General features: G+C 31.7%; 1 protein-coding gene across 1 annotated transcript in view; it reads left to right on the plus strand.

Moving 5' to 3' along the window:
* Positions 1-6,196: 6,196 nt before the first annotated feature.
* The window catches only part of LOC111708106 (B1 bradykinin receptor), a gene marked incomplete at its 5' end in the record, with an annotated part of 13,277 nt that continues 5,952 nt past the window's right edge, over positions 6,197-13,521 (plus strand). Inside the window, 8 exon segments of the mRNA XM_023481372.1 lie at positions 6,197-6,267; positions 7,016-7,081; positions 8,864-8,953; positions 9,462-9,563; positions 10,164-10,227; positions 11,147-11,211; positions 12,847-12,930; positions 13,159-13,206. Of these exon segments, the coding sequence (XP_023337140.1) occupies positions 6,218-6,267; positions 7,016-7,081; positions 8,864-8,953; positions 9,462-9,563; positions 10,164-10,227; positions 11,147-11,211; positions 12,847-12,930; positions 13,159-13,206 (569 nt within the window).

The raw sequence follows: 13,521 nt of genomic DNA on the forward strand, positions 1-13,521 counted from the left end.
AACCTAAAGTCTAACCGCGTCAACCTTGTTGCACCGAATATTCCTATTGAGTGTCAGCTTTATTTACCCAATGTCCGGGCGATTCAGTACAAACTGGGACTGGAAAAGTTGACCCGGCTGCCCGTGTTTTAATTTAGTTATCAATCCCCGAAAAAAACATATTTCGCCCACCCCACCTACCTACGCTAAGACGTCCTACTGGAATAAAAGTTTTATTAAGACAAATTTGATCATTTTTCCCATAGCTTGTGTTGTAAATACAAATATTAAAAATCCGTTGAATTATATTTCTATGTTTAATGGTTATTTTTGAAAATATTTTTCTTAAATAAAACTTTTTAACATTTAAAATCTGTTCGAGCTTCTTTTTATTCACAGTGAAATTGAAGAGGATGATCAAAGATTATACTTGATTATTTTCATGAAAAATGACAACATTTATCAATGTTGATTTGTTTTAATGATTGATTTATAAAATCTGACAACCTAGAGATAGAGATGAGCGCGTTCGGCTTTTTTCATTTCGTTTGCTCATCGTTCGTTCTTTTTAGTCGTTCAAAAAATAATTGATTTTGTTTGTTCTTAAATTTTTCTTTTATTTTCCATTTATTTCGTTCGTTTTTCACTAGTTTTTCGTTTTTTCGGTAGTTTTGTAAAAAAAATTATAGTTTTTTAAATAAGTGTGTTAAACAATCGTTTGTTCGGTAAAAAACGATATCTTTTTTAAAACATTTTCGGAAAATTTGTTTGTTCAGTCAAAAAAAAACATAATCGTTCGAACGATTTGAAATAGTTAAATTTTGTGTCTGTTAATTTTTTAATTTCTCTGAACGATCCGTTTGGTTCGTCTATCGTTCGTTTTTTTATTTCTGAACGACACCTAAAGCGGGCTGTACAGTACACAGACAGATTATACCAGGCAAAACGGGACGGTATACCAAATGAACCTGACCCTTCGATTCTAGGAAAATTCTAGTGCATAGGTTAAAGGCCCCCGAGACCATTTTTAAATCTGTTTTTGTTTAGAAATTATCCAACTGTTTCAACAACCTACTCATCATCCTGGCCTGCTTCGATATCATCTTCATCGTATTTACAGTCTTCGACTACAGCTTTGCTAGAGGTTATACCTTAATCCTATTCTAGAGATTAGTTTAATCATTTTCTAGAGGTTAGTTTAATACTTTTCCAGAGATTAGTTTAATACTTTTCCGGGGATTGGTTTAATCCTATTCTAGAGATTAGTTTAATCCTTTTCTAGAGATTAGTTTAATCTTTTTCAAGAGATTAGTTAAATCCTATTGTAAAGATTAGTTTTATTCTATTGTAAAGATTACTTTATTCCTATTCTAGAAATTAGGTAAATCTTTTTCTAGAGATTAGTTTAATCCTATTCTGGAGATTAATTTAATTATTTTCCAGAGATTAGTTTCATCCTTTTCCAAAAGTGACAATTTCCCAATTGCCAACTTCCCAAATGGGAAATTTTCGAAGCGCCAATTTCCCAAAGGTTTGGTTAGGCCTTCTGAGACGCTGGAGGCTGCAATAAAGGCCGAGCTCTGCGGCTAGGATGGGTCTAGAGGGCCTAGCGCTGAGGCCATAACATGATAGAGGCCGACCGCTGAGGCTAGGACTGACTTGGAAAGTTGCCGCTTGTGAAATTGAACATTCATGAGAAGCTGCCACTTGGGAAAATACCCTTGGGAAGTTGCCACTTAGGAAAATTCTGTTGGGAAAGTACCTAACATCCATTAGATTACTACAAGCTGGTACAGATCTAGATATTTTTATTTTAAAACAATCTTTGCATCAAAATTTTCTTCAAAATTGTCCTTTTCGTGCAATGTAGTTTGAAATAATAAAGAATTATTGGAAATCCTACTTTCAAGTTAATTGTTTGTTTATTTTCTACATAAATCAAGTTATCTGATTATTTTATTTTCAAACATATTTTTCTCATTATTTATTTCTTCAAACTTTTGAATAATTTACTTAATTTGATAAACATAAATTGATGAAAATATAAATATTCCTGGGAAACACTACTTTAAAGAGATGATTGTTATATTTTAAATTAGCCTTCATTTAAAGAAGGGTACGCCCGATTCACAATGGTACCCTTGACATTTAATCTGATCAAAATTGCAAAAGATGTTGTCGTTTTTCTGACTTAAAAAGTGTTTAACTAATACTTGATCAGAAAAAGCTATTAAGGATACCGTGCACGGTGAAATTGGACATGACATTCTATCATTGGAGGGTTACTTGATAATTCGTTACCAGTGATCCTTTAAGGACATTCACGTTTCCGAAAATCTCATTAAATATCTATTTAAACTAGTGGAAAAAGGAATGCAACATCTTCACATGTTTCATTTTCACGCACCCTGACCCTCTAGCAAAAGTAGAGTCAACCTAAAGTCTAACCGCGTCAACCTTGTTGCACCGAATATTCCTATTGAGTGTCAGCTTTATTTACCCAATGTCCGGGCGATTCAGTACAAACTGGGACTGGAAAAGTTGACCCGGCTGCCCGTGTTTTAATTTAGTTATCAATCCCCGAAAAAAACATATTTCGCCCACCCCACCTACCTACGCTAAGACGTCCTACTGGAATAAAAGTTTTATTAAGACAAATTTGATCATTTTTCCCATAGCTTGTGTTGTAAATACAAATATTCAAAATCCGCTGAATTATATTTCTATGTTTAATGGTTATTTTTGAAAATAATTTTCTTAAAATATAATTAAAAACTTTTCTGTTCGAGCTTCTTTTTATTTACAGTGAAATTGAAGAGGATAATCAAAGATGGCTGTCGAGATATTCTTTATTCTTGATTATTTTTAATGAAAAATGACAACATTTTTGCAAAGTTATCAATGTTGATCTGTTTAAAAATTTATTTATAAAATTTTGACAAAAGATTAAAACAAAACTGTACAAAGATTATTTTAAAAAGAAATGCAGTATTCTATTTTATTCACTATATGCCCCCTTGGGATTCTCAAAACCACTACTCATCATCCTGGCCTGCTTCGATATCATCTTCATCGTATTTACAGTCTTCGACTACAGCTTTGCTAGAGGTTATACCTTACTCATTTTCTAGCGATTAGTTTAATCTTTTTCTAGAAATTAGTTTAATCCTATTCTAGAGATTAGTTTAATCATTTTCTAGAGATTAGTTTAATCATTTTCTAGAGATTAGTTTAATCATTTTCTAGAGATTAGTTTAATCCTTTTCCAATGATTACTTTAATCCTTTTCTAGAGATTACTTTAATCTTATCGTGGAGATTGGTTTATTCCTATTCTAGAAATTATTTAAATTCTTTTTCTAGATATTAGCTTAATCCCATTCTAGAGATTAGTTGAATTTTTTTTCCGGAGATTAGTTTAATCCTTTTCTAGAGATTAGTAAAATCCTATTGTAAAGATTAGTTTATTCCTATTCTTGAAATTAGTTAAATCGTTTTCTAGAGATTAGCTTAATCCCATTACAGAGATTAGTTTAATCCTTTTCTAGAGATTAGTTTAATACTTTTCCAGAGATTATTTTAAAACTTAACAGGAGGAGACTAGAGATTAGTTCAATGCTGAACAGGAGGATAGAGATTAGTTTAATACTGAACAGGAGAATAGAGATTAATTTAATACTGAACAGGAGAATAGAGATTAGTTTAATAATGAACAGGAGAATAGAGATTAGTTTCATACTGAACAGGAGGCTAGAGATTAGTTCAATACTGAACAGGAGGATAGAGATTAGTTTAATAATGAACAGGAGAATAGAGATTAGTTTAATACTGAACAGGAGAATAGAGATTAGTTTAATAATGAACAGGAGAATAGAGATTAGTTTAATACTGAACAGGAGGATAGAGATTAGTTTAATACTGAACAGGAGGCTAAAGATTAGTTTAATACTGAACAGGATGATAGAGATTAGTTTAATACTGAACAGGAGGATAGAGATTAGTTGATAAGATAAGATAAAGTTTATTGTTAAAATACATGTATCTGTATCTGTATCTGTATCTGTATCTGTATCTGTATACAGAACGAGTTTACGATTTCAAATTGAGTCCTAATATATTTAATATTGATATTTCTATATTTGGTTTCTGAACAACTTGAATATTTCAACCATAATTAGTTTAAAATATATCAAGACATTCCTGTATTCTGTATTTGCTTTTGCATATGTTAATTCCAATTGGTAGACTGCAGACTCCAATCAAAGTTATTTGTGAAAGTCAAGACAGTGGGGAAAGTAGACATTGTACAGTTATCAACAATTGCTCAAGTTAAATGAAAAAGGATTAGAAAAATGTTTAAAATCATGTAACTAAATGTAAACACTGAAAAACTGGACTTTTTCTTTTTAAAAGAAAAGGATAAAAATTGTATGACTAGTTCTGAAATCAATCAAATCATTGTTGCGTGGAATATTTTAGTAAATAGGTAGAGCCATAGATGAATAAAAATACAGATAGAACACTAGATGTCGTCTTTTCAAGATTTAGAGGTTTTTCGTTCACAATAACCCTGAGGCAGAAGCGAAAAGTAGTTATTGTGAACGAAAAACTCCTAAATCTTGAAAAGACGAGATCGAGTGTTCGATCTGTATTGTTAATTAATCTATGGATAGAGCATTTAGTTTCCGTTTAATTCAAGGAGGAAGTACAAACGGAAAAAGTAAATAAAAGGGACCGGATCCATTACTGAGGGGTATATCTGTTTCTCATAGCGAATTTTCAGAATCCGGATAATTTCCTAAAAAACCCTCATTCTTATTTTGTATCCTTATATTTTTTATAAAAAGGTTTATTTCATTTAGAGTTGTGCATATCCGATCATATCCAATGGTACCTTTTTATCGTTGTAAATCGGACATTAACCACTTTTAACGGGGGGGGGGGAGGGACTTTTTATTCCGTCTACAGGCTCGAGAACCTTGGTTGCATCGCCATCTTGTCTAAGTTTATTTAATGTGAAAAAGTCCAAATAATTTTTTTTGGTTTTTTCTATTTTACTTCACATGGAATATTCTTAGAAGGATGACAATAGACTGAATATTTTCCAAAAACGGGGTTTTCATGTTTAAATATGAATCCACTAAAACCTGATTTATCTGCTTTCTCCAATTATTAAAATCAATTTTAAATTTGATTTTTTCTTCAAACCTTACAAATATTTTATAAACCATATCAAATATTCTGTATTACGACGGAAGTTCAAATATTTTGATAGAAAGTATATAAAATAAATTTTCTGTATGGTGCATTGCAATATGCACTAGAACCTAAGTATTGATCTCTAAAGCCAAAAAAATAAGTGTTTTTTTTATTTTTTGGGGTAGCCTAATATATAAGGACTGATTCGATAAAAAAGCATAAAACTCTCCCGATAGATAATTCTCGTAGTTAACCTTAAAAATCTAAATATTGATTTATGACTCGATCATTCCTTTTTTCAATAAAAGATATTTTTTTCTCAAAAATATTCTGCTTTCTTAATACTCAACTATGTACAGAGTAACCTCTAAGAAAGTTCTCTTAAAACAAGTTTTCGGAAATAAAAGTCCTAAAATTTGGCACTTTAGAAGTCCTCTGGACTAGGACTTAATTTTTTTTGAAAAAAGTCCCAGAAATCTTAAACACAGGACACTATTTACAATTACAATTTTTCTCTCGGGACATTTTCCCCAAGATTTATTTCCAGGTTTTTTTAAAGAAAGTTTTTTTCCTCGTGATTCAAACTTAGATTCATATGTACAGTGACTTCAGTGTGTGTATAAAATGTTCGTAATATACACTTTGTATGAGTTTTTCTCTTTAAAGCTAAAAGTTATAGATTGTATGAAATATAAAAACCTCGAGGAAGATTTAGATAACTATTGCCGCCACAAAATGGCAAAATAGATTATACAAAAATAGCCAATTAGATTATTCGTGTAAACATTAAGCAGACATAAACCACCTAACAGACATGAACCGTCTGACAGACATGAACCATCTGACAGACATGAACCACCTGGCAGACATGAACCACCTGACAGACATGAACCACCTAACAGACATGAACCACCCAACAGACATGAACCACCACAATACAATACAATACAATACAATACAATACAATACAATACAATACAATACAATACAATACAATACAATGAATAAATATTGGTTAGTTCACCTATCCGTTAAATAACATGAGTTTCTGTTGCTCTGTATTTCTAACAGTGCTGGTAGCAGGAGAAAGGTATTTTTTAGAAAAAATAATCATGAAATCTTATTATCAATTTCCCGGTAAAACCTAAGCTATATTTAAAATTGTAAATTAAACTATTCATTTTTTTTGGTCTTAACGTAATTTATAAATATAAACCCAGGGTGACCAAAAAACAAGAATCTTAAAGTGCTCAAAAATTGGCTATGAATTAGAATTTTTTAAATGGGTTTGCTGAAGTTGATTTTTTAAATTTAATTTAGCCAAATAGAAGCATCGGTCAAAAAACTTACACTTCTTCTAAAATTTAAAGCTATGTACTACAGAACATTTTTGAGTCTTTTAATTACTGTGATTAATGTAAACTCCTAATAACAGTTAATTTTCTTGTCACCCTGTAAGTTTTTAGGCAATTTTAAACTTCATACTTATACTGGAATAATAGGTGTTCTGAAACCTTCTTCATAAAAAAAGCGTTAGCAAAAGATTTTTATTTTTTCGACTTTCAGTCGCTGACCTTGTTGCACAGTAATATTATATCAATACAATAAAGACGACTTTAGATTTCAATTTTGAATGATATCAAGCAGTTAAACAGCATGGATACACATAAAAACATGTTAATCATAAAAAGCTTTTCCTTCATTACGTGTAATCTTGTGTTTTTATAAAAGAGTGTGAGTAATCAAATCTTAAATGAAAAAGTCGTCATCATTGTATTAATAAAATCGCCTACCACTGTATAAAAAAAATTATTATAAAACATTTAAACTGTATTTAGATACCTTGCAGTCTGCAGACCAACAGAATACAGAGATATCAATCTGTCCAAATCAGTTAGCATGAGGTATTTAATCCATCCTATTTTGAGTTGGATACCCATATTACCGAATATGTGATCTCGATTACCACAGTGGGCAGTTGTAAATTTTACGCAGAATCTGCTTGATCTTCGATATCCGCAATTTCTTTGTTCTCTCATTGCGAAATTCCCTGGCTTCTGATTGGCTGTTCGTTTCCCACAGACAACACATTTTACTGGATATCTAATAAGATTGAAGTGATATGCATGGTTTAACAAAAGAGCTGTTTTTAAGAAACTTGACATTGGTTTTTGCACAATTTCTGTTTTTTTACGTTGGACTTAAAGCATAATTATTCCACAGTTTTACGGGTTCCAATGCATGGTATTTCAGTGCTTTATGTTGTTACAGCAGCAATCCTCTTTTCAATTTGTGAATTTTACAAAATGAATTAGACGCTAGGTAATTTGAATAAAGAAAAAAGAATAAGGTGTAAAAATACATTTATAAATTTAAAACAAAAAGCTGAAGACTTCAGTGATAACTAGAAAAGTCTGAAATAGGAAGACGACTTTACAGCAATACTTAAAAGTATTTGATATTGACACTTATTAAGTCACTAAATAAATAAAATGTATCTGTTTACACTGCACAATTGCTGCGTCCCATGCTAATTGGACTATTCAACATAATAACTGGAGTCTAAAAGTCATCTTCATATTTCCAAGATTTCTGGTTATTACTGTATGTGTAAGGTTTAAAGAGTATAAAAAATGTATAAACGTAATATATTCATGGAAGTATAAAACATCACAGGAATCTCTCTAGGTCTACAAGATCGGAAATTTTTACTTTAAAGTTTTCCATATATTTTATAGATTAATAACACCACAGACAGAACACCAGATGTTGTCTCTTCAAGATTTAAAGGTTTTTCGTTCACAATATCTCTCTGTCTTGTAATTTAACGCTGCCTGCGCGGACCTTCTTTGGGCTTCTGCCTCAGTCTGAACGAAAACCCCCAAAATCTTAAAACGACGACATATAGTGTTCTCGTTGTGTTGTTATTAATCTATGATATATTCAGTAAAGTGTAGAAATGAAATTTTATTAATTATATTTAAATGAAATTATTAATAAAGATTTTCCCAAACCAAAACTTTCACAGAAAAATGAAGTTAAAATAGATAAATATTTAATCCAAAACCAGAGAACTTTGGAATAGTAAGTCGACTTTTAGACTCATGTTTTGACTTAAAATAGTCCAATGAACATCAGGCATATCAATTGTGCAATGAAAACAGAACCATTTCACTTTATACCTATTTTAATAATTTATTAGTAAAGGTTTTGCTTTGAAACAATATCAAGTGCAATTCAGTATTGCTTGTCGTCTTCCTATTCTATAGTTTTCTGGTTATCAATTAATGTACATAAAAATCCATTTTTTTAGCAATGGTGAAATCTAATTTCAGAATATGACCTGCAATTTTATTTTTTTTAAATGAGAGTCTACAAGGAGTGCACAGAAACTCAAACATATTTTATATGATATTATGACTGTTTATAGGAATATATATATTGTGATCTTTAGGTAGTGTTGCAGGTTGCTAATCCTTTTGGATGATTTTTTTTTCAAATTAATTTTTCCTAAAAAGATCTAAAGAACTCGTTTGTTTTTGCATGATTTTTAAATCGTTTTCGTTTCGTTTTTTTGCAAAAATCTTTTAGAAAACATTTGTTTTTCTTATTTTGACCCTAAAGGATAATAGGCAAAAACTACCCAAGAAACGCAACCGAATGAAGAACATCACTATCTGTCATAGGGTTCTCTGCTATGTGGTTCCTGTGGTTCTGGGAAGCATTGCTCTAAACATTCCAAAATTTTTCGAAACTGAGTTCACATACACGAACAGGTAAACCTTTCTTTCTACCTGTTTTCCTGTCTACCTGTCAACCTTACTTCCTGTCTATCTGTCTACCTGTCTACCTGTCTACCTGTCTACCTGTCTACCTGTCTACCTGTCTACTTGTCTACTGTCTACCTGTCTACCTGTCTACCTGTCTACCTGTCTACCTGTCTACCTTTCTTCCTGTCTATCTGTCTACCCTTCTACCTGTCTTACTGTGTACCTGTCTACCTGTGTACCTGTCTACCTGTCTACCTTTCTTCCTGTCTACCTATCTACCCTTCTACCTGTCTTACTGTGTACCTGTCTACCTGTGTACCTATGTACCTGTGTACCTGTCTACATGTGTACCTGTCTACCTGTCTACCGTTCTTCCTGTCTACCTGTCTACCCTTCTACCTGTCTTACTTTTTACCTGTCTACCTTTCTACCTGTCTGTTTGTCTACCTGTCTACCTGTCTACATGTCTGCCTGTCTTCCCAGATACCTATTTTCTAATAATTCTTATTATTAGTTCGACTAACGAGAGTATGGGACAGGGTTCAATAGAAGGGTTTAATGTGACTCCTCTTAAACTAGATCCAAACTATATTAAATACTACACATTTATAATCAGGTAAACATGTACATTTAACAGCAGTACAGTACAGTGTAGGTGTACAATATGTACTCCTCTGTGGTGCAATTTTTAGCCATGCTTAATTCACATTTTAGTTTATGTTACAAACTTTGTTGTAAAATGTACAATTCTATTTCTTTAAGAGAGCTTTGAGCCCCCCAATCTTGTGAACAAGTTTAGTCTTTAAAAATTCGACCATCTTAAATCAATCTCAAATTTTGAGGATTTTTGTATTTGAATTGGCGCATTTTCAAAAAAATGGGGCCCCATCGAATACAATACAATACAATAGGATTTTTGTATTTGAATTGGCGCATTTTCAAAAAAATGGGGCCCCATCGGTTCTGTCGTTTTGGCGTCTATTGGACACAAACAAACTAAAAACAGACACTCAGACAAGCAAAGTATTTATTTATATATATATATTACATACAGACAATGAACAATGTTTTAAACGGATTAATGGTCATTAATGTATAACCATTAATTTATTCTTATTCATAAATGATCCATATATATTTTAAAGATTATTTAGTTAAATCAATTTTTAATAAATAACTTAATTAGTTTAAATAATAAATTATATTATTTTTTCAGGCTTCTACTTACTGGAATTCTACCTATCGCATTTCTTTCCTTCTTCAACACAAAAATATATATTGTAAGATTTATTTTAGATTTTGTTAATTCTTTTCTTATTGTTTACTACATTTTACAAACTTCTCTTTTAATTATTTTGTTAGCATAATAATAATATTAAGAAAGTCATTAAAAAAAGAACAAACATGGCTATAAAATGGTTGTATCATCTTATGTTGCAAATCAAACGTTTATTCGAATTTTGACAAAAGTACAAAATCATCTATACACCGGATAATTGATAGTTTGAAAATGTTTTGATTATTATTCTGTGAGTTTCCGCAAAGATTAAAAGATAAAAAGATAAAAATTGTCTCAAAAAAATGTTATTCATAAATTCACCTTTTATCAATGAATATCTTTTTATTGTATTCAGATATTGCGCTGTGTGAAATGAATTTAATCAAATTTATCTTGTCTTTTCTGATATCCCAAGTCGGGCCCCATTTGGGTTTCAATATATTTGACTACCACTATAAACTTTTTTCCTATCTAATGTTTTTTTAAACGATGAATCTTTAATCTAATCTAATCTTTTCGACTAAATCACTTAATTTAAATTATAAACGATTTAGCTTTAAACTGTTGCTCTTAAAGTCAGCCAGAGCTGAAAACTTTAGAATGGTGGATATTGATATCATTGCTTGATCTCCTCTTTTTATTAATCTCCAGATTAAAAATAGCTTGTACTCCTCTTGTTATTAATCTCCAGATTAATTAACAAATCGGGATTAAGAATATCCCATTCTAAAGTTTTCAGCTCAGTTTTAATAATTCTAAAATGTTAGCGGATTTTTTATTCGAATTGGCGCATTAAAGAAACGATATTTTTTTAATTTTGATGGTACATAAACCTTTGCTGAGGAGGTCATTTGCGGTCCCACACAAAATTTGGGCCCAATCGGTTCAGTTGTTTTTACGGTTATGATTGATATATATAGGGTATACGAGCACTGCAACAACGAAATATAAACAAGAAAGCCAACACAGCAGAGGTTTCAAGAAGGTAAGCTGATTGGTAATTTCCTCATATCAAATTTTTGGCCCCGCCCCTTCGGCCTCGCCACGATATCCCCCTACCATTTGGCAATTAATTTTGTATATGCATCTTATCTGTAACAAAATTTTAATGTGCGACCGCAGCGTCTCGGCCACCTATCTGTCATGGCCTCGGCGCTCGGCCCTCTAGCCGCGCCGTTCCACGCTTTAGCCTGTCCTGGCCTCGGCACTACGAAACCAAGCCTGTCCTAGCTGCGCTACTTCGCCATTAACTTGTCTTAGCTGCGCCGCTCCAGCCGCTACCCAGTCCTAGCCGCAGCGCTACACCCAACAACCCTAGCCTGCTCTAGCCTCGGCGCTCCACCCCTTATTCTGTCCTGGTTATAGCCTCGGCACTCTGACCCCTATCCTGTCCTAGCCTTGGCAATCTCCCCTAGCCTGTCCTAACACTGAAGAAATAAAAAATAAATATTAAGATTTATTTTGAAAACACTTGAAAAAAATTGTTCATACAAATTCCATCAAAATTTTTGGTGGAATGTATTCAATCAATCTTTTATTTTTTAGTGTGCAAACATAGTTTTTTGTTCTTTGTAAACTTTGTTTTGAATAATTATTTATCAAAACTTTTAAATCTAGTTTTCAAACCAAGTAAAATCTATTTCTTTCACATCTTTCCTGTGGAACATACAGTGAAACCCTTAATAACGAATACATCGGAAGAATTTATCAAATGTCGTCTTGACAATTTTTCAATGAGTTATATACTATATTTCGTAAATTTCAGTATTTGCGAAAATAAATAAATAGCCACGAATATGCGGGAACAGTTTTAAAGAGTTCCATATAATCATTTAATTAAAAAACTAAATATCTTCAACATTCCATCATCAGAAAGTGAAGAATACGACATTTGATTAATTCTTTCGATGTATTCGTTATTAAGGGTTTCACTGTACAAAAGAGGAACAGGACGGTTAAGCGACACAGTTAAAAAAATATCGATTTTTTAAAGTTTATTGTTGGGGGGGAGGTTTGTTTGATTTTCTTTTATTTAGTAAGAGGACAAATTGAAGCTAATATTTATTTAGAAAAGTGTTTTCTTAACAAAGAAAATGATTGTAAAAATAAAATATTTCTGAAATAAAAAAGGAAAAAATAAATACGCAGTCAGCTCTAAGGTCCGTTTTTTGGCTTGTCTAACCTATCGAACGTGGAATCGTTAAAACGGAAATTTATCTAAGACCTTCTTAAATTTGTTTAAATTTTGAAAATTCTTCAGTGAAAAATTAAAAAAACCTGCAAAACTTTAGTTTCATTAAAAAAAAAAAAAAAATCAAAAATATCAAAAAAGTCTTGAAGCTCTTTCGAATCCAAATTTAGCTATTTTCCCCGATAAAAGTCAACTTACATAATTTAGAATCTTAAAACCAAGCTAAAAACATTTCCGTTTGTCTCCCTAATACCCAAATCAAAATTTGTGGCAAATCGGCCCAAGGGTTCCTGAGTTATGATTGGACAAACAAAAAGACGGTCAGGCAAACAGAGATCACAACTTTGTATATGAAATTATGCAAGCCTTTTATCAATTAAACACAATTTTTGACAACAAATAACTTTTAAAGTATTTTTAATTGTTAAGACAACAAAATATGAAGAGTGAGATGAATCTTGCAGTAGTTCTGGTTTGCATTGTGGTCGTCTTCCTAGTCTGCCATATACCTAGGTAGGTTTACTTGTCACCTTCCTAGTCTACCATATACCTAGGTAGGTTTACTTGTCACCTTCCTAGTCTACCATATACCTAGGTAGGTTTACTTGTCACCTTCCTAGATAAAGAAGTTTAAAAGTAAAAAGTAAAATGTATTAAATTTACAGAAACTCTAAAGTAGAAGTTAAAAAAGTTTAGAAGAACCATCTAATTTGTTAAAAATACAAAATTTTGATGTTTTAGACTTTTGCTGAATCTTCTCGAGTTTTTGTACCTGTCAGAGAGCAAAACGTAAGATTTACTTATAACATACATAAACGGGATTTCGTAGTGTGTACGTTTTTTCATCGTCGATTATCAGAGGCATATTTTCAACATTTGTTTGACGGTTGGGCTATCTTTGGTTTTCTCTCTAAAAATTGAAAATTTCCAACCGTTGTTAAAGTTAAGGGACTTGTACATTCCTGCAGCAAAGACAGGGATGGAAATTTTATGGATCAGAAAATAAAAATAAGTGTAACTTGAAATTAGGAAGATAGTCCCTTTAATATCCTCACAACAAAACATGAAGATAGTCCCTTTAATATCCTCACAACAAAACATGAA

Source organism: Eurytemora carolleeae, unplaced genomic scaffold (assembly GCF_000591075.1).
Source record: "Eurytemora carolleeae unplaced genomic scaffold, Eaff_2.0 scaffold816, whole genome shotgun sequence".
NCBI lineage: Eukaryota > Metazoa > Arthropoda > Copepoda > Calanoida > Temoridae > Eurytemora > Eurytemora carolleeae.